The following is a 19914-nucleotide window of genomic DNA, read 5'->3' on the forward strand; positions in this document are numbered from 1 at the left end:
GTGTGTGACTAAAAGTTCAGAAATATAACAAGGCGAGAGGCCATGGATAGCTTTAAAAGTGATCAATAGAATTTTAAAGTCAATTCTAAGACATATTGGGAGCCAGTGTAATGAAGCTAAAATAGGGGTAATGTGGTCATATTTCTTTGTTCTGGTTAAAAGCCTGATAAATTGTGAAAGATTGAAAGAGAATATTAACCATCCCAAAGAACCAGTTAGGTAGGGCTTTTTAAAATCAATAAAAAAAACTTTAAACACTTTTAAAAATCTAATTAATTAAAACATGGTGAAACAGACGTGGCTGACCTTTTCACAGCAGACGTATTGATATTTCATAGTAGGAAAATAGCAAGTGTAATCAATTATATACATTCCATTCAGATTAGCTAGTTCCAATGTCCCTCTTTTTTTCTGCTCGCTATCATGTCTTTCTTACTGATAGAACTGAGCCATCGTTAATGTTATTAGTTCCACCTGTGCTTTTCCTCTTGTGACACTTCAAAATGTCTACTGTGAAAAAGACCTGTTTTTTGTAGAATTAGCCAAGAATTTCCCATGACCCTGTTAATAACTTTATTGTTTTGATCTTTTTTTGTTGTAAAACAAAACAAAGCAACTACAGTTTCGGCAAACCTAGCAAAGCACGTCTTCCCTTTCACGTGACGGATGCGCCAGCAAATGAAATGCGAGATTGTTTATCCTTTAGACCAATGAGAATCGGTACTCATACACCGAAACGCCCCCCAAGTTAGATTGAACTCCGGTTTCTGTCTGTCAAATTATTTAGCTAGCCAATGTTAGCCAGTTAGCTGGGATGACACCCAAAGGAATGGAGAGCAGCTGAGCAGTCTCTGCGAAAACTATACAGGGACACGCGTTAACGTCGCTGTTAAAGGGACTTTTACAGCTCTCTAGCAAATACGGTGAGTTATATCACTAAGCTTTCTTACGTACAGTGGCTAAAATGAAAGGAGTTCATTAGCAGCGACAGAGGTAGCCTTGTAAGCTAACGTTAATGCTTTAGCTTAGGTAAAGTGACTCAAGGAAAGCAGGTGAGACAACGTCAGTATGTGGGCATTGACTAGTCTTACACTCCGAAAGAGTATTTAGTCAGATTTCCAGCTGTCAGCTAAAATTACGTTAACGTTAGGTTTAAGTACTTAAAGTTGGACATTTGCTAACGTAACGTTAGCTCTGTAACGTTGTAGTTAACGTTAACAAATGACACGATAATACGATACCCTGTCAGAAACACAGTTATATTAATAATAAAACACTGGTCTCTATTGTTACCATCCTACGACAGCCTGTATTAGTTACACAACCGATTTTTGAACGTCAACAACAACACAACAACTAGCATAACGTTAACTCCTGAAAAAGCCAGGTTAGCACGACGCTAAGCTAACGCTATCCCAAACAACACCTCTTTGTAGATCTTTACGAAGTAATACCTGTTAACGTTTCTGGTTTTGTAGTCTGCCAGATATGGCATCGATATTTTAATGTTAAGGTCAAGGTGAAACGATATAGAGCTAACAGTTAATATTATAGTGATCGCTAGATGGCATTTGATCAGCATTAAGTGTTTGGTTGTGTTTACAAGGGGTGTGTGTGCGCGTGTTTTTGACCTTAACTGCAGCAACAATCACTTGTTTCATATGTCTTTTCATCACAGCAGCGGATGGCCCGGACTCCTCTTGGACTTACATAAAAAGAGGGACACCATTGTGAGCCTCTGAATGAGTAATGAACCTAAACCCCTTCTGGAGCATGTCTGCCAATACAAGTCGTAAGGTAAAGTTAAACATTAAGGTTCAACTTTATTATCATGTGTATAACGATGAAATGCTTGAGCTCTGGCTTTCCCTGCCTTATTTATACATAATATACGGTACCATATACATACACAATATCAATAAATATTTGCAAAAGTGTTAAGAGCACAATATACAATACAAGTACACACATTGAACTACAATATGTTTAAAAAAGCAAATTACACCAAACTTTATAGTAAAGTGATTCTACAATGACTGACTGCTTGCATTGGATGAAAGTGTGCAAATACATGCACGTCTGTGGAAGCCCCTCTGAAATCTGTTGGACATGGTCAGTCATGTGCTTTACAGAACTAAACACTCTTCACAGACTCTTCAAAGTCTGTACAGATAGATAATGGTGCATAGCATGCATATATCAGCCTACAAATTTCATTTTAGTAAAAGCAGAGTTTTACATACCATACTTCCACCATACTACCTTATTCAATCCAAGTTATTTTATGTTGACTATATATTAATCTTATGTGCGCTGACTTTATTGGTGGACTTTGAAGGGTTCCTCGAAGGTCTTAAGGCCTCATATGTAAAGTTTGTTGAATACCCAGAGGAGATCAACCTAATTGGCTTATGTTTTGTCTCCCAGTTAGTCAGAGTACTAAATCAGTGTCACCAAAACTTTGTAAATATGAAGGTTATGTGCACTCTGCAATCGCAACTTTGTTTCAAGTTTTAGACAACGGTTATTTTAATACTTTGTACTCTTAACAATTTTGATTTGAGCACTTCCAGCCTTTGTTTCTTAGAGGTCTTCAATCTTGCACCTCTTGTATTCATTTTGAGGGTGTGGTCTCCTACTCATTTTTGGAAAAGACTTTTGAGATCAGCAACTTTCTTCAAATCAAATGTAAATGTACGGGTTAGGAAAACTGCTCATTCTGATGATTTAGAATCTACTCTTTGTTTATGTAGGATAGCAGTAAGCATTACTTGTGCCAGTGATTTAGTACAGTTAGCTAGTGCTAGGCAGAATATCCACCAAAGGGCAATTTTCGTATGCTGGTGTAACAACCCTGGTGAGGTAGGGTGGAAGCAAACACTGTACCTTGAGATTGGGTGTTGGTTCATTTTTTTATTTTTTTTCCTGCTTAGTCAGAGGAACAGTTTAGAAACATTCTGTAGTCAAGTCTGACTTCAATGAAAGTGCAGGCTAGATCTGTTGTATTTGCGCACTATTCACTGCAAACATTCCTGGCATACTTGCATTAGTTTTCCGCAGTATTCATTGTGGCATTGTGCTGTGCGCTCAATGTGTACAATGACACTGTACTGGAACTACTATTATCATTCTGAACAGCATCAGTAAGATAATGATAGCTGTACTGGAAAGTGCATGCCCTAGTCTAGACACTGATTCCTGATCAGATGAAAACCAGATGGGCAGTGTAACCTGAGAGGTTTGTCACAGCACATGGTCACTATCCTGAGACATTGGTCTACTCTTGAGTGTGCATAATGGCTCAAACGGTAGCCTTCTCTAATCTGGCACTCAAGACTTTTCCTTGTGTCTGCTTTTTTTACATGGCAAGAACGTGTTTTTTTGTTTTGTTTTTTTTCAGCTGATGTGTTGACATTCCTGTTATATTCCTTACACAAAACAGCAGAGATCTGACAACGAGGAACAGAGTGGGCACGGGGAGCAGAGAGCCAGTCCGGCTCGGCTGTCCTTTGGCAAAAAGCAGCTTCCACCCATTCCTAAGAATGCAACCCCCATTACCAAGCCTGCGTCATTGGGCACCCCACCCCAGTTGACCAATGGCACACACGCCTCCTATGGCCCCTTTTACCTGGAGTACTCTCTGCTGGCTGAGTTGTAAGTAGTGGTCCAGTATCAGAATTTAAAGTTCAATTGGTTTGCATATGCCCAAGTACTTGTGACATTGTGTTTTTCAACGTTAATAATTTTCCTTTTAAAAATATGTTGGTAGCACTTGCTTTTAAAATGGTGTCTGTATTAACTTGATGTCAAAGTATCCATTTTAATTTAGCACCTAAGATGAAAATAAGTTTCATGCATGTTTTTCTTCCAGCACACTAGTGATTAAACAGAAGCTCCCTGGAATTTATGTCCAGCCGTCCTACAAATCGGCACTAAGTAAGGACCCTTTTTTAGAGTTAATGTCTGTTTAATGTATACACTAAAAAAATGTGACAACTCTTGGATTCATTCTTGGATGGTCAACATCTGGGCACTACATTTAAAAAAAACTTGTTTATAATATTCTTAATCTTCTGTGATCTTTATACATGTCAATATATTATGTACAAAATTTTTGTCGTAAACTTTCTATTCATTTACACTGCTTGGTCCAGCATAATTCATACCTGTGTTGATAGAAGTAAAGATTTTGAAATACCATGTCTCCCACTGTTTAGTGTGGTTTGGGGTCATATTCATCAGACATGGCTTGTACCAGGATGGAGTCTTCAAATTCACAGTGTATATTCCAGATAATTATCCAGATGGGGAGTGTCCAGTAAGTGTACTGTACTTTTTAATTGAATTTTATTTTTTGTTAGTTTTTTTTTTTTTTTTTTTTTACTGTACAAAAAAAAGATTGGAGTGTATTTTCTAGCAGGAAAAAGGTTTTGTGTGCATCCAATCATCATAGTATTTCTGCTCATCAGGGTTTGTAATTCTGTCTGTTCCAGGTTTAGCAAAATGTGCATCTTTTGAAACATAAACTGTCATCTGGAAATGTGTTCAGTCATTAACTACATGTTTTTCCAAGATAAGGTGATTTATAATGAGTGAAAGAAAAGTAGGATTCTTGAACACTGATGCAGAAAGTTTAAGCAAACCCTCAGTCATCTCGTCCATATGCTTCCTTTCAGAAATTAATATTTGACATCCCAGTCTTCCATCCTCTTGTTGACCCTGTGTCAGGAGAGCTTGATGTGAGAAGAGCTTTCACTAAATGGAGGTATGCTCTATTACTTTTCAAACATGAATATTTAAGTGAAAATTTTATGTTTGAACCGGTGCAGCATGGTCAGTGCTTCTCGCCAGTTTACTTCTTCCTGTCTATTCCTGGCAAAAAGGATTAATGATGTCAACTCCGTATGTTGTCGTCTTGTAGACGGAATCACAACCACATCTGGCAAGTCCTGATGTACGCACGTACAATTTTCTACAAGATCAATACAACGGAACCACTCAACCCAGAGGCTGCTGTGCTGTGAGTATCTGATCCTCCTTTCAGTTGTTTTTATCTAATCCCAAAGTAAAAGATGAAGTTAGAGAGACCCGAGTTTGCTCTACTGCTGTGTGATATTGCTAAAGACTAAGCATATTGCAGGCAAGGTTCCAAAATTAAGGACTATCTTGATAGATTATCAATTATTGAAACCGCTATTCTGATTATAAATCACACAATTAGTCAATGGGTCTTGTTTAGCTTTTGTTTAGTTGTTTTAGGCATGTGCTATCTAACGATAAAGACAAAGATGAATACTTGATTCAAAAATGCATCTTTTTAATGAACTTTCCTGCTAATTCAACAGAATGTTCACTCAAACAGCATCGATGGGTGTTCAAGGAGTTGTAGAATCAAATACTCCAGTGTTCTCTAAACTTGTGCGCTTGGCACCAAGACATTCTTCAGCCGTGAACAATGCAATGTTTAAGTTGTTAAGTTAGGGCACATTTAGAAAGTGAACAGGAACGTTCATTAACAATAATCAAGAGAAAATATTACCTCAATCTGTGATTAGCACTGCTTGCTTCATTGACATCTGCCAGGTACTTGTTATGGTCATTTTGCTGACATTATCAGGTAAGCGCAAAGTTTCTGGTATATGCTTTAATCACAGGTATGTGAATAGGCCTGATGTAAAGTATCCAAACTACAAAGTAATATGTTAGTTTCTAGATAAGAGCGGTGTCCTGCTCTCCCCTCGTTTTAAAAAAAAAAAGTAAATTCAGCAGCGTTGTTCATAATTCAGCCGTGGCTAGGTGCATACAGGGGAAACATTCATTTGTTTTAGGCTTTAGTCATAACCCATGTCTCACTGTTGTCATAAAGCATGACTGTTTTTTTTCATTACAGATATGAAAAGGATGTGCAGTTGTTCAAAAGCAAAGTGGTAGATAGTGTAAAACTATGCAACAGTCATCTTTTTGACCAGCCCAAGATAGATGATCCCTACGCAATAAGGTTGGTGAACTATCCCCATTTTTAACATTCCATAAGGCTCACCACACTACAAGAAAACACACCCTATAGGTGTGTGTGGAAAAACTCTAAAGGGGTGGGGGAGTTATCTCTTGCACTCACATTGCCACTCTTGTCCTTTTGATAGTTTTTCCCCATGGAACCCAGCTGTTCATGAGGAAGCAAAAGAGCGGATGTTCACATTCAAAGTAAAGTATTTTTTGTTTGTTTTAGAAGTTTACCATCTGAGTATTTGGATTGTATATGAGCAGTATATAGCAGTGTACTGCAGTTCTTGTCTAAGAGTTACAACCCAAAGGAAGTTTTGTTGAGCTGCAGTTTAAACTATGAGCACTTTGATTGGTTGAGTTGTGCCTGTTACGTTACTTCTAATTTGCCTTTGTTGCTGTAGAGACGGCCTGAAGATCACCACAAGGGAACGCAGGTGTCGGGACTGTCTTGGGTGAAGCCTGGTTCAACACAGCCCTTCAGCAAGGATGACAGTCTTCCCCAGAGCTGAACATGCACTGTCCCTGCAGCAGCCACTAGAGGGAGGCACATGCATTAGATGCCACGCCACTGGCTTGCCTCAGCTGTTCATGTGAACTGGATCACTGAAACAGTTGGGAGAACTTTATATTAAATATCCACATTATTGCTCAGCTTTAAAAGCTTTGTAGGCAACTCCTCAGACAGCTTTAGAATAAGGAAACAAAGTTTGTATGTATGTCATATGTAAATCGACGATGACAAGTGGATGTCGAGGCAACATCATTTAGGCTGTGATGCAATCAAAGTGCTTTCTCATTTAGATTTTCGGATCCATGCACATGTTGGGCTAGGTAATGTAACAATACTGTCCCAAAAGGAGCTGAAAATTCTGAGCACAGCAATTTGCAGTCATACAGTAAGGGTAGTGGACAATAGATCTATTTAGAGATCCATACCACTTGTTGAAATTGGCTCAGGACTGTTTATTTGTCGGACTTGGAATGTTGTCAGTCACAGCTATGTGAATGAAAGATATCGTTAATCACCACTCCTCCCATTACAAAATTCAATTGACATGTTTTATATGTTTCTTATTGGACAGTGATTTTCTTTTTCCACCGTGTCCATTTTCTTACATAGTTCTAAATATAGATATATGCAGAGCGGGGAAGTATGGTTTTAAATAAGATGCTAAGCTCCTGTATTTTATTTTCTGATTTTAAAATAATTTTGAATGTTTCATGTACCTTTTCGGTTATTAAAGGTTTGATGTGTAAATAATGGATGCTGTGCTAAGTTTTGACTTACAGAGACGTGTCTGAATCGGCACTTGGATTTTCTAAGTGAACATTTTGGTTTTCTTAGCTTTCTTTACAAATGTTACTTAAGCCCCCTTACAGATCTTTGCTTTACAAGATCTTTCCTTCATAGGTCTGATTTAAAATCAAAAATTTATTTTGATATGGTTGGTTGTTTAGAAACAGCAAAAATTGTTTTGGCCAACTACAAGAATACACCTTTTCTGTTGTGCCAGACACTTAATATGTGATGTCTTCATCTGTAGAGGGCTCTGGCTTAATTGATAGTAATATTGCCACTTTGAATATGCAAATTTAATTTAACTAAGGATGTGGAAAATTATGGAATTTGTTTAAATCTGTGGGAAATGACTATCAGAAAGCAGATATGGTGCTGAAACCTGTTTGATCTACTGCTGTGAAAGGCAAGGGTGTAACAAACTGCCATTTGGGCTTTTGGCATCTGCAAATGTGTGAGTTATAATGCGTTCTGTATGAACCCATTCCTGCTCCAGTTTGTGAAAGACGACATTGCGTAGATGACATGAGTTTTAAATGCTTTTGAAATCAATAAAATTATCAAAAACCAAGAACTGGAATCTTTTTTTTTTTTTTTTTTCAAGCTTTGGGGATTGCCATAAACTGAATAATTTGAAACACCTGCTGCAGAGATGCTATATATATATATATATATATATAAAATCTGGAATTAAATTTCTTTAGTTCAAAATTTAAAGTTTTGGATGTTTATATTTTTTTCTCCAATGATTGCTCAGTTGTGCTGCAAATCTACAATTGATTCAGACCTGTAGTGACGATTGAAGGGGGGGCAAGGGAATAAAATAATAATTACAAATGTGTATTGTCATTAGACATTACTGTCATACACGCCTACTTGATATACTGAAGACAACTCTACACATTATGTAATGCACTGTAGAAGGATAGTATACAGACAATATTCTGATTTTTATTATAGGACTACTGAATTGATCTATTGGGGAGTCCATGTAGAATACCTTGGGTCAATAGCAAAATCTGGTGTGCCATAGGAGATCAGTTCATGTAGAGCAGGATGTCGCTCATCAGCCAGCAGAGGTCGACATGAGCCCACAGTGGAGCGCCGCTCTCCCACTCCTGTCATGTTTGCGCTGAGCAAAGGCTCCGGTGCATGTGCGGAAGTAAAACCTCTCCGGATTGGCTCTGGCTTGAACGCGGCCATCTTATGCACTCTGTCAACAATACAGACTTTACAAATGAATCCAAGATTTAATGACCCGCTCCCTGTCGGTTGAGCTCGGCAGCGTAACAAAAGTACTCGCACTGGGGGAACCGGTTTTTATGTTTTTGTGGAAAAGTAAAAATGTGGCAAATTGTCGGCGGTCCAATCAGAGAGGAGGTCACTAATATGCAAATGAAGTGTTATCACAGTCACGTCAGCAGCAGTAGAGCCGCTGTGCCTTCGTCGCCAGCAGGAGTACAACTAACAACACTGTCACAACTTCGCCGATAACACTCTCTACATTGACGCCTGGAGTTTCACTTCGAGGTTCGTTTCAGGTAAGAAATAACACTCGTTTTGGGGATTTTTTTGAGAGCTATTTCAGACTCGAGGGGTTCAGTTTCATTCAGGAAAGGATCTGTCAAATTTCTGACAGTCAGTCAGTGAGGCTCGCCTCAGCTGTCTGATGACACACCGCTTTGCTGAGTGTGGATCTTCCCGGTAGAAATAAGACTGACTTGCCAAACTTGTCCGCACTAGTTTTCGGTTAGTTCCCTCATAAAACAGCGCGTATCATTGTACTTTGTCACAGTTTGCCGGGTAACGTTAAATGAAAATGCGCGTGGCTCCAAAGTAGCCCCTCCGTGGTTCTTGGACATGGTGGTCCTGAACTGACAGCGACCCGCAGGGCACCTTACTTGTATGTGGACGCGGTAGCTAAGTGTTCGCAGCGCGAATAGGTCGGAAGCTTTATGATAAATGAAAACGAAAGTCGGTCGAGCATAACAACTGTGTTATCGTGGACACAACCACTGTCGACCTCTCCATCCATCTCCGGGCCTCCCCCTCCCCCCTCAGTGAGGAAGCGTCACGACACCTCTTGAATTGAATTCTGTGACTTTCAAAGTGGAGGGCTGGCTAGGAGCACGTGCGACCGGTCTCAACAGCCCAGGGCTAACATTTAAAATCTAAAATCAAATGTCCCACGTGCATTCATATTGTTTCCGTTGAGCTTAAAGTAGCGCAACACATTGCCGCCTCGCTGGCTCATCAAACACCGCGCTCGCAGGAGCTGGAGCCATTGCTGGGTTGAAGATGAAGGGGATGCAGCTGACTTCAGAGGTGAGCCCTGTGTCTGTTTAATGAAAGCAAGACGAGCGTGTTTCCGAGTGTTACATGATATCATTGTATCAATTAAGAGATTCAAGACACTTTTTCTTAAAGCGTGGCTAACTTTACACATTTCAAGTAACGTCAATGTGCTTTTGCTGTTTGACGTTTTAGCTACAGTTTGTTGGTTTAATGCAGTTTGAGGTGCGCAGAAGTGGCACCAGTCCCGTGGACTCAATGGCGACCTCGGGACAGTTACACAGCTCTTGTTGATATTAGGCACGAGCTGCACGTGCCTTAACGGTGCTTACGGCGTCATGATTATGAAGGAAACAGCTGGAAGGCAACTGAGGCTTAGGGTAGTGGTCTGTGCCTCGGGGCCAGATTTGGGGTGTAAAAGTTAGCATTGGCCCGGCTAGCATGCTCAGGAATATGCTGCATTGATTCGTGGCACATTGGGAAAGGTGATATAAACGCGTGTTGTTGTTTTGTTTTTTCCCAACTGATCTACCTCCAGTTTACTGAATCCTGCTTGCTTCACCCCCGCTTTCAACGTGGGTATGGCTGTGTCAATTACTTACTTTAAATGTCACAAACAAGAGGATATCTACCAAACAAGTGTTTAAAATGAAACAAATTAGTTTTCATCACATAAGCCTATTTTTTTTAATGTTTGTTAAATAAAGGTCACGAGCATTTTCTTTTGTTTGGTCAACCAAAATGATGAGTGCAAATCTTAAATGAGTATCATTAGAAACCCAAGTACATAGAAAAAAACTCTTTCCTTAAAGATCCTTTTTTACCAGAGTTAGAGATTTATTATCACTTGAGTTTGACTGGCCAAAGTTATAATTTTCTATTATACTTAAAATGGTGAGAAGTGGCAATTGCACACATTTCCCTCTCTTAATTCTTATTCAGGCAGGATTGTCTGTCTCTTATTGGGGAGTGATTTCACGTGCCTCCTGTTTTGCTTGTTGACAGAGTACTCCACAAATCCTTGCTGTGTTGCCTATCAATATAGGCATCCAAAAAAGCTTTATAAAATGACAAGTAGGAATGTCACATTTCAGGAGAGTCCCATGATTCCCCAATAAACAGGATAGTAAACAAAGCACTGGAGTGAACCTGAAATTGGAAACACAATCCAAACTGAAAACGTGAATGCCTTTTTATGCATCTATATTTTTATTGGGACCTGTTGTTGGTGGTTGGTGGGGGAGAGTGATCGTGCATATGGTACGTGCCTGGTTTGCATGGCAGTGAGCCATAGAAAGAACTGTATGCAGTGATATTAGGCTACAGTAAACTGGAGTATTTTCTACCTCCTGTTGAGTTTATGATTTAAGTTTGGTTTAGGCTTCATGTTTTGACTTATCTTACCACATTCTGAATGGACTGCTGGAAATAAAACACATGCAAAAAATAAGTTATAGTGTAAATGATTGGGGTAAAATAAAGTAAATGCATTTACAGAAGTCTAATATAAGGTCAACTAAATCATATGACACTTGAACAAGCTCAGGTATTTATTATGATTTAGTGTCCAGTTATTGTTCTAATAAAACTCATGAATTATTTCACAGAAATTTTCATGAACCTTCTCACAAACTGCAAATCAGCCACAGAACGTCCAGTGTGAAAACAGAATGGCGCAATGGTTAGCAGAAGGTTCTTGGTTCTGACCTGCTGGTCCGACAGGGGCCTCTCTGTGCAGTTTGAATGTTCTCCCTTGGCCTGTGTGTGGTTTCTCCAGGTGCTTCGTTTTCCTCTCACAGTAAAAACAAATGCAGGTTAGGTTTATTGGCCACTCAAGAATTGCCTGTAGGCGTGAATGTGAGCGCAAACGGCTGTTGGCGACCAGTCCAGAGAGTACCCTGCCTCTTACCCAATGCAAGCTGGGAAAGGCTCCAGACTCTGCACAGGGTTTATGTTGTTGTTTTAATTTGGACCAATTTGACAGGCCACCTAGGAAAATCTACCTTTTAAGAACATAGCTTAAATGTTGCTTATGCTTGTGAAGTATGAGAATCCTGACAATCCTGTGTTTTCAAATTTGCTCGCAGATTACAAATACATTCATGTTGTGTCTGGGGGTGTGTATTGGGATTTAAGGACTTTTAGCCACACAAAGCACACACCATGTTTGACCTCCATTATGTTGAGTCAGCATTTGGTACTATGTCCACCATTTCAGTGTTATTTATGTAGTCATTACTTGCTTTAAAGCTAAGTAATCTTTAGTGATTTATTTGCAATTCACACATGCAGTAGTTTAGCCCGCCATAGTTATTAACAAAAAAAAATATGACCAACACCCGGTGTATTTAAGAGAATGGTCTATAGAAAATACCACTTTCCAACGCTTCTCAGCCTGACTGTCATTTGAAATAAATATTGGCCAAATTAAACAATAAGTATCTCTACAAGTATCTCTCCAAGTGTCTCTTAAGAGAGACGTCTGTGCTTATTTGTGCTTTTGTGTGTCTGCGTGCATAGCAAGTCAGCATGTACGGTAATGACTGACCTGGGTAAGCTTCTGTCATCTTCCGCTGGTCTGTGGTTGCACACACACACACACACACACACTCAAAGGACCTCAGCCTGTGTCCCTAGCTGTTGAAATTTTATCAGCTGTCTGCACCTCCCACACATTCTGCAGTAGCAGGGCAGGCAGCTTCATTGGTTGTGGGGGTGGGGGATTGAGGTGCATGTGTGTTTGTGTGCGTGTGTGAGAAAGGGGAGGGGGGGGGCAGGAAGAGGCACCTGCTGGCGGCTGGCGGTTGGTTTGCACCAGCTGTTTTACTACACACATGAAAGGCAGTGCTGATAGATAATTGACAGTACCAAATTTCTTACAGACCCTTCTGACCTAGCCATTACCTGCCTTTTGAAAGCTTTTTTTTTGACACAGCATGGCACATTCATGCTTTTCTTCTGATGGTGAAATGGATGATAAAAATAGGCTTTCTGCTGGATTGTTTTAATTGCTTGTAGTTTGTTTGCAAACTGTGATCTGATCTTCATCTAGACTAAAATTACTAGTAAAAACACAGTCTTTATATTCCCACATTAATGTTGTATTGTAATATTTTTTTCCTCTGTTTTTTGTACAGGGACACAATAGAATGGACATGCTGTAGCTCTGTAGAGAGCGAGGCTCGTTGGGACCAGCTTGGATCCAGTGGAGTTCCAAAGGTTCCAGTTAACCTCTGGACTCTGCCATGGACTTCTTTAATGACCCCAACCTCTTTGTTGGAGGTTTGGAAGGGCTGGACGAGGATGGCTTCCCCTCAGCACCATCACTTGTGGATGAGCTAAACCTCAGTGCTGATTTTGAGCCCCTCCAAGTGGAGCCTCTGGGCCCAGTGAAGCACCAAGACATGATACCACCAGTTTCGACCCATCAAGCCATGCCCACTTACAGTGAGCCGATGTGTCACTACATTGGCAATAAGGCACAGAATCCTATGGGGCAGGCATTTACTGGTCCTGGGGGCACAGGTAGTGGTGGCGGCACTGGTATGATTGCAGATCAACATGGCCAGTACCACGGTGCTGCCATGAGTCAAGTACCTCAATCTAATGGGCTGTTCTGTAATAGTAGCAGTCCAATGTGGGGCAACCAAGACCAGAATGGGAATATGTATCACCCTTTATCTCAACAGCAGCAACAACAGCTTTGTCATCAGCAGCAGCAACAACTGCACAACCAGCAACTTCATGTCGGACAACAACAAGCACAGCAGCAGCAACACCACCGTCGTCAACAACAGGAGCAGCAGCATAGAATGCGGCAGCAGCAGCTGCAACTACAACAACAGCAAAGTCATCAGCAACAGCTGTTAAACCAGCACCAACAAATTAACACACAGACTATGTCCCTGCAGCAGCAGCGTCATAATTTTTCTTTTCACCAGGGAGATCAATCTCAGAGCCAACATCAAGTTCATCATACTCTGCCGCAGGTTCAGCACCAATTAACTGTAGGAGGAGCAAGGTTCCATTCAAGGGCTCTGCCAAGTAAGGCTTATTTGGATAGTCAAAATGCTTCTCTGAGTGGGACTTGCTTACAACCACAGCAGCAGCAGGGTAGCTACCAGTTGACCAGGGGAGGTCAAGCCTTCTCTGGATCAGGACCAGAAGACTCTAACCTGCCTTTTCCCATGCATTCGTCATCTATGGTTCATTCCTTGCCCACATGCTCAGTCACTTCTGCCGCTGTTTACCAGCCGGCTCAGTACCCTGCCTACCCTGGAGAGCTAGAAATACCCAGTCTCAGTCAGCAGTCTTTGCCCTCAGCCTCAGTGTCTAGGCCTCCCACCACCACTGCACCCCTCACTTCTACAGTGCCTGAGCTCTCAGGGGCAGTATGTCAGTTTCCTTCCATAGCAGTTATGAGTCCACAGCACACTAGGACCCCTGTTAGCCAGGGAGAGGAATGCCCTTTCCAGGCTCTACGTTGTTCTGGTGAAACCCAGGGAAACTGCAAGTCATCAGAGATGTTTGGTGAATCTATGTGCTGCTATCCCAGCATGGTCAGCCAACTGCCCTCTGAGCAGCCTCAGAGCTGTGGGGCCATCAACACTAATGGATACCAAGCACTGGGAGACAACCTCCTGCCATCAGATGCTCAGGATGGAGACTTGGTGGGCCTGGAGGCTCCTGACCTCCTGCCTGACCTACTGCCTCAGCTGGAGGCTGCTCTCAGCCAACCAGATGAATCCAACTGTACCTGGGCTGATTCTAACCAAGAGAGGGGACATGAGCACAGGAAACCGCCACCTGTTGAGTACAAAGAAGAGAAGGTAATGCAGCGTTTCAGATATGTGTATTTGTTATGAGGCACATGCATGGCAGGATATTTTAGCCATACTGTAGCACAGCAACCCTCTAAAAGTAATATTTGTCCTAGTCTAATTTACAGCACTGCCTATGCGCTCTGTCCTTCACCCCATTTCTTCTCAGTATAGATCAATGAGGGGAATTGAAGGGGGTGAAGATTTATAAATTAAAATTAATTGAAGAAATTAGATATATTTGCAAATCTGCTTTACTAATTGAGAAAGTGTCTTTGCTGACGTTAAGAGAATTGGTGTTCTTCCCTGTGTAGTATGGCACAGAATCTAGCCACTCTTGTAATGTTTAACTAACTATCCCAGCTAGAACATGCAGTTGTCTAGTAGGAAACCTGCAATCAGTGGTGGAGTGGGGGAAGGTGGAGAGGCGGTACCTAAGGCCTTCTGAAAGCCTTCTGAAAATGATAATGGTCTGTCCAGCCTGGCCTGTCTATCTGACCAGTGTGCCGACAGCAGGTCAGGCCTGATTAGGCTAAGCGTGGAAGGAGTGTCTTCAGGACTTAGCTGTAAGCATACTTAGGGCTATATCAAGATGTGGGTCAGGGCAAGCCAGAGGCACTTGCACACTGCCTCACTGGAGTGTGGGGGAGGTTGTTGCTGTTGTGGTAGCTACCACAGTTTCTGTGTGAGTGTGTGTGCGTGCGCGTGTGCACATGTGTGAGAGCAGGCGGGAAGAAAAGAGCGTGGTGGAGGAGAGTGGTTAGCACTTGAGGGAGGGGGAGGGGGGTTTGGGAGATGGAGAGAGCAGCAGCTCATGGAAAAACAAGGAGCGCGTAGGAAAGAAAGGCAGGAAAAGAGACAGAGAGGAAGAGCATGAGAGGGTGAAGAGAAGCGGAGGGGGAGGTAGGGAGAATGCATTAGCTGGCTGTAACAGGCTTCAGGCGGTTCCTGGACCTCAGTTTGCTAGTAACTTAGCAGCATCCACACAGCCTCCTGTCCCACGTGTGACACATGACCAGCAGCAAATGCATGACGTTTCATCATGGTCTGCGCACTTAAAAAAGACATGTGAATTTCAACACATCCATGTGTTCCTTTTTGATAATATTTATGTGTAGATTTTCAGCAGTGTTTCACATTTAATTACAAAAACAACATAGATTGACAGCAGCAGAAACAGGTAATCTCAAACTAGATGCATGCACATGTTAGGAAATGCACATTCTTTGCACTTGTGTTTTCAATAGCCCACTACTGACAAAGCTGACCATGTCTTTCTCATTGCCACTGACAACACAGAAGTGTTGTTTACATCATCTTTACCAGCCCTACCTTTTCTGTATCCACACCCTAGTGTAGTAAACACATAAGTACAATTTTACAGTAACTCTTTGAGTGACTCATTAGAATCTGTCTACTCTAAACAGTGTCCTCTTACTGGCAGCAGACCCATTATGTCCCCTCACTTCTGAAACCAGACCTATGCCCATGAGCCAAAACACAACCTGTGTGTTGAAGACTGTTTCGACAATCCCCCAACAGGCAGCAGGTGACAACAAAATGAGTGGTCTTCCTAACCAGAGCTCATCCACACTGGCCATTTGCCCATCTGCAAAGGTCCTTGATGGAAATGGGGCCATGAACCACAGCCATACGAACGAGCCTCTCCCCGTCTGTGTCAACATCCAGCCCTGTGTTGATGCTTACAGGCTGACTGTGCTATTCATGTGCACTGATGTGTGAAGAGCCTGCTGATAGTGTGTTTGCTGAACAGGCAAGGCATCGGGGGATAGCTGTCTATTCTTCACTCCCCCGCAGTGAATGTGGCTAATTAGGATTTCCAATGGTTGTAATGGTCAGCTGCAGCTGTGATGAGTACCCGACGTTCAAGAGTAGTTGTTCCAGGCTGACATATTCAAAGGTGAAATTGAGTAAAAATAATCTTGCTTACGCTGTGTTGCACTGGATCTGGAATGAACAGATGTGTGTAGAACACCTGCCTGTCCTGTGAAACATTTCAGCAACATTTATGGACTACTAGGGGATTTCTCTGAGGAGGTAGTTGAAGCTCAGACATCAGGCACCCTGGTGAGACCCTTCCGAGCTGGATGCCAGTTTGTAAAGCTTGCATGTACTCATGTGAGTCGGCAGTCAGTCTTTGCCGTATGTTGTCAGGAACTCGTGACTGACATCTTTGAGATTTCTGTGCATATTAAGGTGGCAGACAAAATAATTGTGAGTTGTAATTGTTGTAAGAGGTTGTTATTGACCATTGTGGGCGATGTTGCAAATCGATGAGCAGAACTGGGGTTTCAGCACTGGATTTACAGGGTTTTCACAATAATTTGAACAAATATCTAGATTTGTCTGGTCACCAAATAGTTATTCATTAGTTACTTTAATATTAGCCAAAAACATTCCATCTGGGGCCTCATTTATAAACGGTGCGTACGTGCAAAACAGTGCTAGAGATGTGCGTGCCTGACTTCCCCAAAGGTTGTGATCTATAAAAAAAACAAACTTGACAGTTTGTGTGTACGCATGCCACGCAAACTCTGAGGCATGCGTACACCCATAAACTGGAGAAATGAGAAAGGGTGACTCACATGGCAGAAGGATGAAACGTTTGAAACCGATACTATTGTATAAAATAAATCAAAATATTACCTCTGAGTATTAAAGGCCAATAAAACTAGAGCCCGACTAATGTGGGTTTTTGACAATGCTGATGTTGAAGTGAAAAAGAGCTGATTTATGAGCTGATATTTTGATTTTGAAAATGATTTGGATAGTAGACCCCCTTCCTGTATAAACTACACTTAGAATAGGCCAATATTGAAAGCTGTTCTGTATGTGGGCCATAATACCTTTTCCTAAATGGATTATGTTAATAAAATTGATTACAGTCTCAACAACTTAACATGTAAACAATTGTACATCAATAAATATTTGTTGCAGGAAGGTGCAACTTTTCAGCCATTTGTGAACAGAGAGAGTGAGAGAGAATAAACATGTATTTTACTTTACTCATAATTTGCTGTAATAACTACTTTCAATGTAGCACATTCTATATCTAGTTTTATACCTTTTATTCTATTTATTATTTATTCTAACCAAAGCTACGAGAACTAAAACTGCCACACCGTTTCGGAAATAAATCTACAATCATGTCTGTCAGCAGCGCAGCCTCCACCACTCAACTACTGTAACATTACACATACTGCTGTGACCCGGGAGGAAGCCGGGAAATTGCAGTGAAAAACGGGAGGGTTAGTAAATCATGAATGGTTTCAGGAGAGAAGTGATGGAGCTGTTTGTATTATTTATAATTTAAGTCATGTAATGTGACAAATGACCAACTCACTGGTAACACAGCCATTCTCCGTGTTGTTGAGTAGGCTCCGGCAGAGTCCAGTCAGCTGATTGTTTTCTTCTGTGGTTTTTGTAGTGCACCAGTGTAACAGGGGAGCTGCAGAGCGCCCGTAGGTGGGCAAACTATGCAACACTCATGACATGAGTGAAGTATCCGTCTCTGTGTTTCGCGCAGGTTTCCCCTTCTGCCACTTGCGGAGCTCCTCAACTTTCAAGCAAATTTTTGTTTTGCCATCACTTTTCGTGAAACTGTCAATAATTCGACATCCACACAGTTGATTTCTCGCCTCAAAACTTCTCAGAAGTGGATTAAGTGATGAAATAACTTAAAAATAAAAATAATGTAAAATATAAAACTTTCTCTTGCTGGCCTCTGATGATGCAGTGAATAGTAACAATTCTCTTTGACCAATCAGTAGTCTGCGGTGTTTTCACGTCACATTTTAGTATCACCTCAGCTCGCTTGGAACCTTGACAGAGGTGATACGAAAAAAAGTCCCTGGTAGCAGGTACAACTTTTCCACAATGGAAAACCAAAATAAGGTGAGTCGAGTCGAGCTGGTACCATGCAGTGGAAAAAGGGGCTTTAAATGCAATTAGCTCAGATCGGCCGATAATATCAGCCGTCTGATGAATCAGTCGGGCTCTAAATAAAACCTTTTTTAATTTAACTTCTAAAGAAAACATTTTAATAATATTAGTTCATTTACCAAACAGATGAAAGCCTTTCTGAATAAACAAACACCTGTTCGATTGATCCCTGAAGTGCGAAATAAAAACAACCTATATGATCATTTGCAGTGCATGCAAAAAAAAATATGATTTAGGATAATAAATACAAACGGAGATATCTGTTTTTGCAAAAGAATGCCGTGCAATTTATTCTCATAAATAAGGTAAACAGGAGGACAAATTACATTTAAATTGATGCCGTTTTCATTGCCTCAATCAAGCAAATAGCCTACGAGTTTCATATATTATCAGATGTTCGTTGCCTTTATAGGATTTGAGCCAAATGCTGTGCGTCAACGTGAGGATTTGATGTTGTGATATTTTTATTTCCTTTTTTTTTTTTTTTTATTAGCTCAGCAGCCTCGTTCAGTGAGTGGACTGTATAGCCTAAATAAATGTTTAAACATGAGTGGAATGGATTTGCTTTACTCTCTTCAAACGAGGGAATCCAAATCATGTACCTGTGTCATCCAGTGCGCAAGACGCACTGGAGTGTCCCCCTCCACCTCTGTCACTACTCAGGAGGGGGATGCCCCTTCCTGCAGATCGGTTATAAAGAGGTGGAGCTCTGGTGACCCCTCAGGTGCACAAGCGTTGCGTTTAAGTGCGAATTTTACCCACCAAACAACAAGCTTCAGCTTCACCAAAACGAACGGCAATGTCACACTGGGTTAAATTTCTTTTTGTCTGTAGCTTTTCTGTCAGTTAGTACGTATTAATATTAATGAGGGGCGTTTCACGCAACCTTTAGGAGTCTTTTCTACATACAGTTTTATAACTGAGACCCCTGGTCATTTCAACAGTATGGTAAATAGCTTCTCAATTGGATTTCATCATCATACTACAGTATTTAGTGTGGGTGATATAGCCCTAAAATAATATCACAGTTATTGGAAGGGGTATTTCTGCGATAATATTCTTGATGATCTGACGAAATACTAAAACATAGCGTATTATCACAATAGCTTTTGGCTCTCCTCGTGCTCAACCGGGTGCTTCTGCTTAAGGTGGTGAAATAAGTTTGTTGTAGTGCCGCCTTTTGTTGTTAAAGACATTTTCCACTTCTTGAATATTACTGTCTTGTTGTACATCTGATCTTTTGTAACCAAACCACTTCCACCCTACTGAAGTTGATCCCCTTTCTGGAAGCAACTCCTCCACCGTGGAGCCGGCAGCAAGGTTACTTTCTCTTTCAGCAATGCTTGTTGTTTCACTGTGTAGCGGTATGACATCATTACGTCAACAAGTCGCCCACCCATTCTGTTTAAGGATCAGTGAAATGTTGCACAGTAGTGTGAAAAATTGTTGGAGAGATTGATTGTCTTGCTTTGTTGTTTGATTTTAGACATGGTAAAGCTTCAGCTTTTTTTCCACAGGGGAAAAACTTTGGACATC

At 41.2% G+C, this 19914-nt stretch overlaps 2 protein-coding genes across 11 annotated transcripts in view; both read left to right on the plus strand.

Annotated features, from left to right (window-relative positions):
- Positions 1 to 740: 740 nt before the first annotated feature.
- Positions 741 to 7874, plus strand: LOC123959345 (akt interacting protein). Of its 6 annotated transcripts, none has more exons than XM_046033320.1 (10): positions 741 to 923; positions 1682 to 1797; positions 3446 to 3654; positions 3872 to 3936; positions 4218 to 4318; positions 4677 to 4765; positions 4922 to 5020; positions 5891 to 5998; positions 6144 to 6204; positions 6408 to 7874. In XM_046033320.1, exons 2-10 carry the CDS (start codon positions 1750 to 1752, stop codon positions 6513 to 6515), a joined length of 888 nt encoding a protein of 295 aa, XP_045889276.1. In that variant the 5' UTR covers positions 741 to 923; positions 1682 to 1749; the 3' UTR covers positions 6516 to 7874. The 6 variants fall into 6 exon arrangements, with proteins under 6 accessions (XP_045889276.1, XP_045889275.1, XP_045889272.1 ...); XM_046033319.1 differs by having other exon boundaries at positions 742 to 923; positions 1679 to 1797; XM_046033316.1 differs by having other exon boundaries at positions 744 to 923; positions 1679 to 1797; positions 3443 to 3654.
- An 839-nt stretch (positions 7875 to 8713) lies between these two features.
- The window catches only part of chd9 (chromodomain helicase DNA binding protein 9), a 114557-nt gene continuing 103356 nt past the window's right edge, over positions 8714 to 19914 (plus strand). For 4 of the 5 annotated variants that reach the window (XM_046033297.1, XM_046033299.1, XM_046033300.1 and 1 more), the window contains exons 1-2: positions 8714 to 8844; positions 12733 to 14424. In XM_046033297.1, the coding sequence (XP_045889253.1) occupies positions 12841 to 14424 (1584 nt within the window). In that variant the 5' untranslated portion in view covers positions 8714 to 8844; positions 12733 to 12840. Of the gene's footprint in view, positions 8845 to 9418; positions 9629 to 12732; positions 14425 to 19914 lie in introns of those variants that run through there. The other variant, XM_046033298.1, reaches the window with a different exon arrangement.

This window comes from Micropterus dolomieu, linkage group LG20, assembly GCF_021292245.1.
Source record: "Micropterus dolomieu isolate WLL.071019.BEF.003 ecotype Adirondacks linkage group LG20, ASM2129224v1, whole genome shotgun sequence".
Lineage (NCBI taxonomy): Eukaryota > Metazoa > Chordata > Actinopteri > Centrarchiformes > Centrarchidae > Micropterus > Micropterus dolomieu.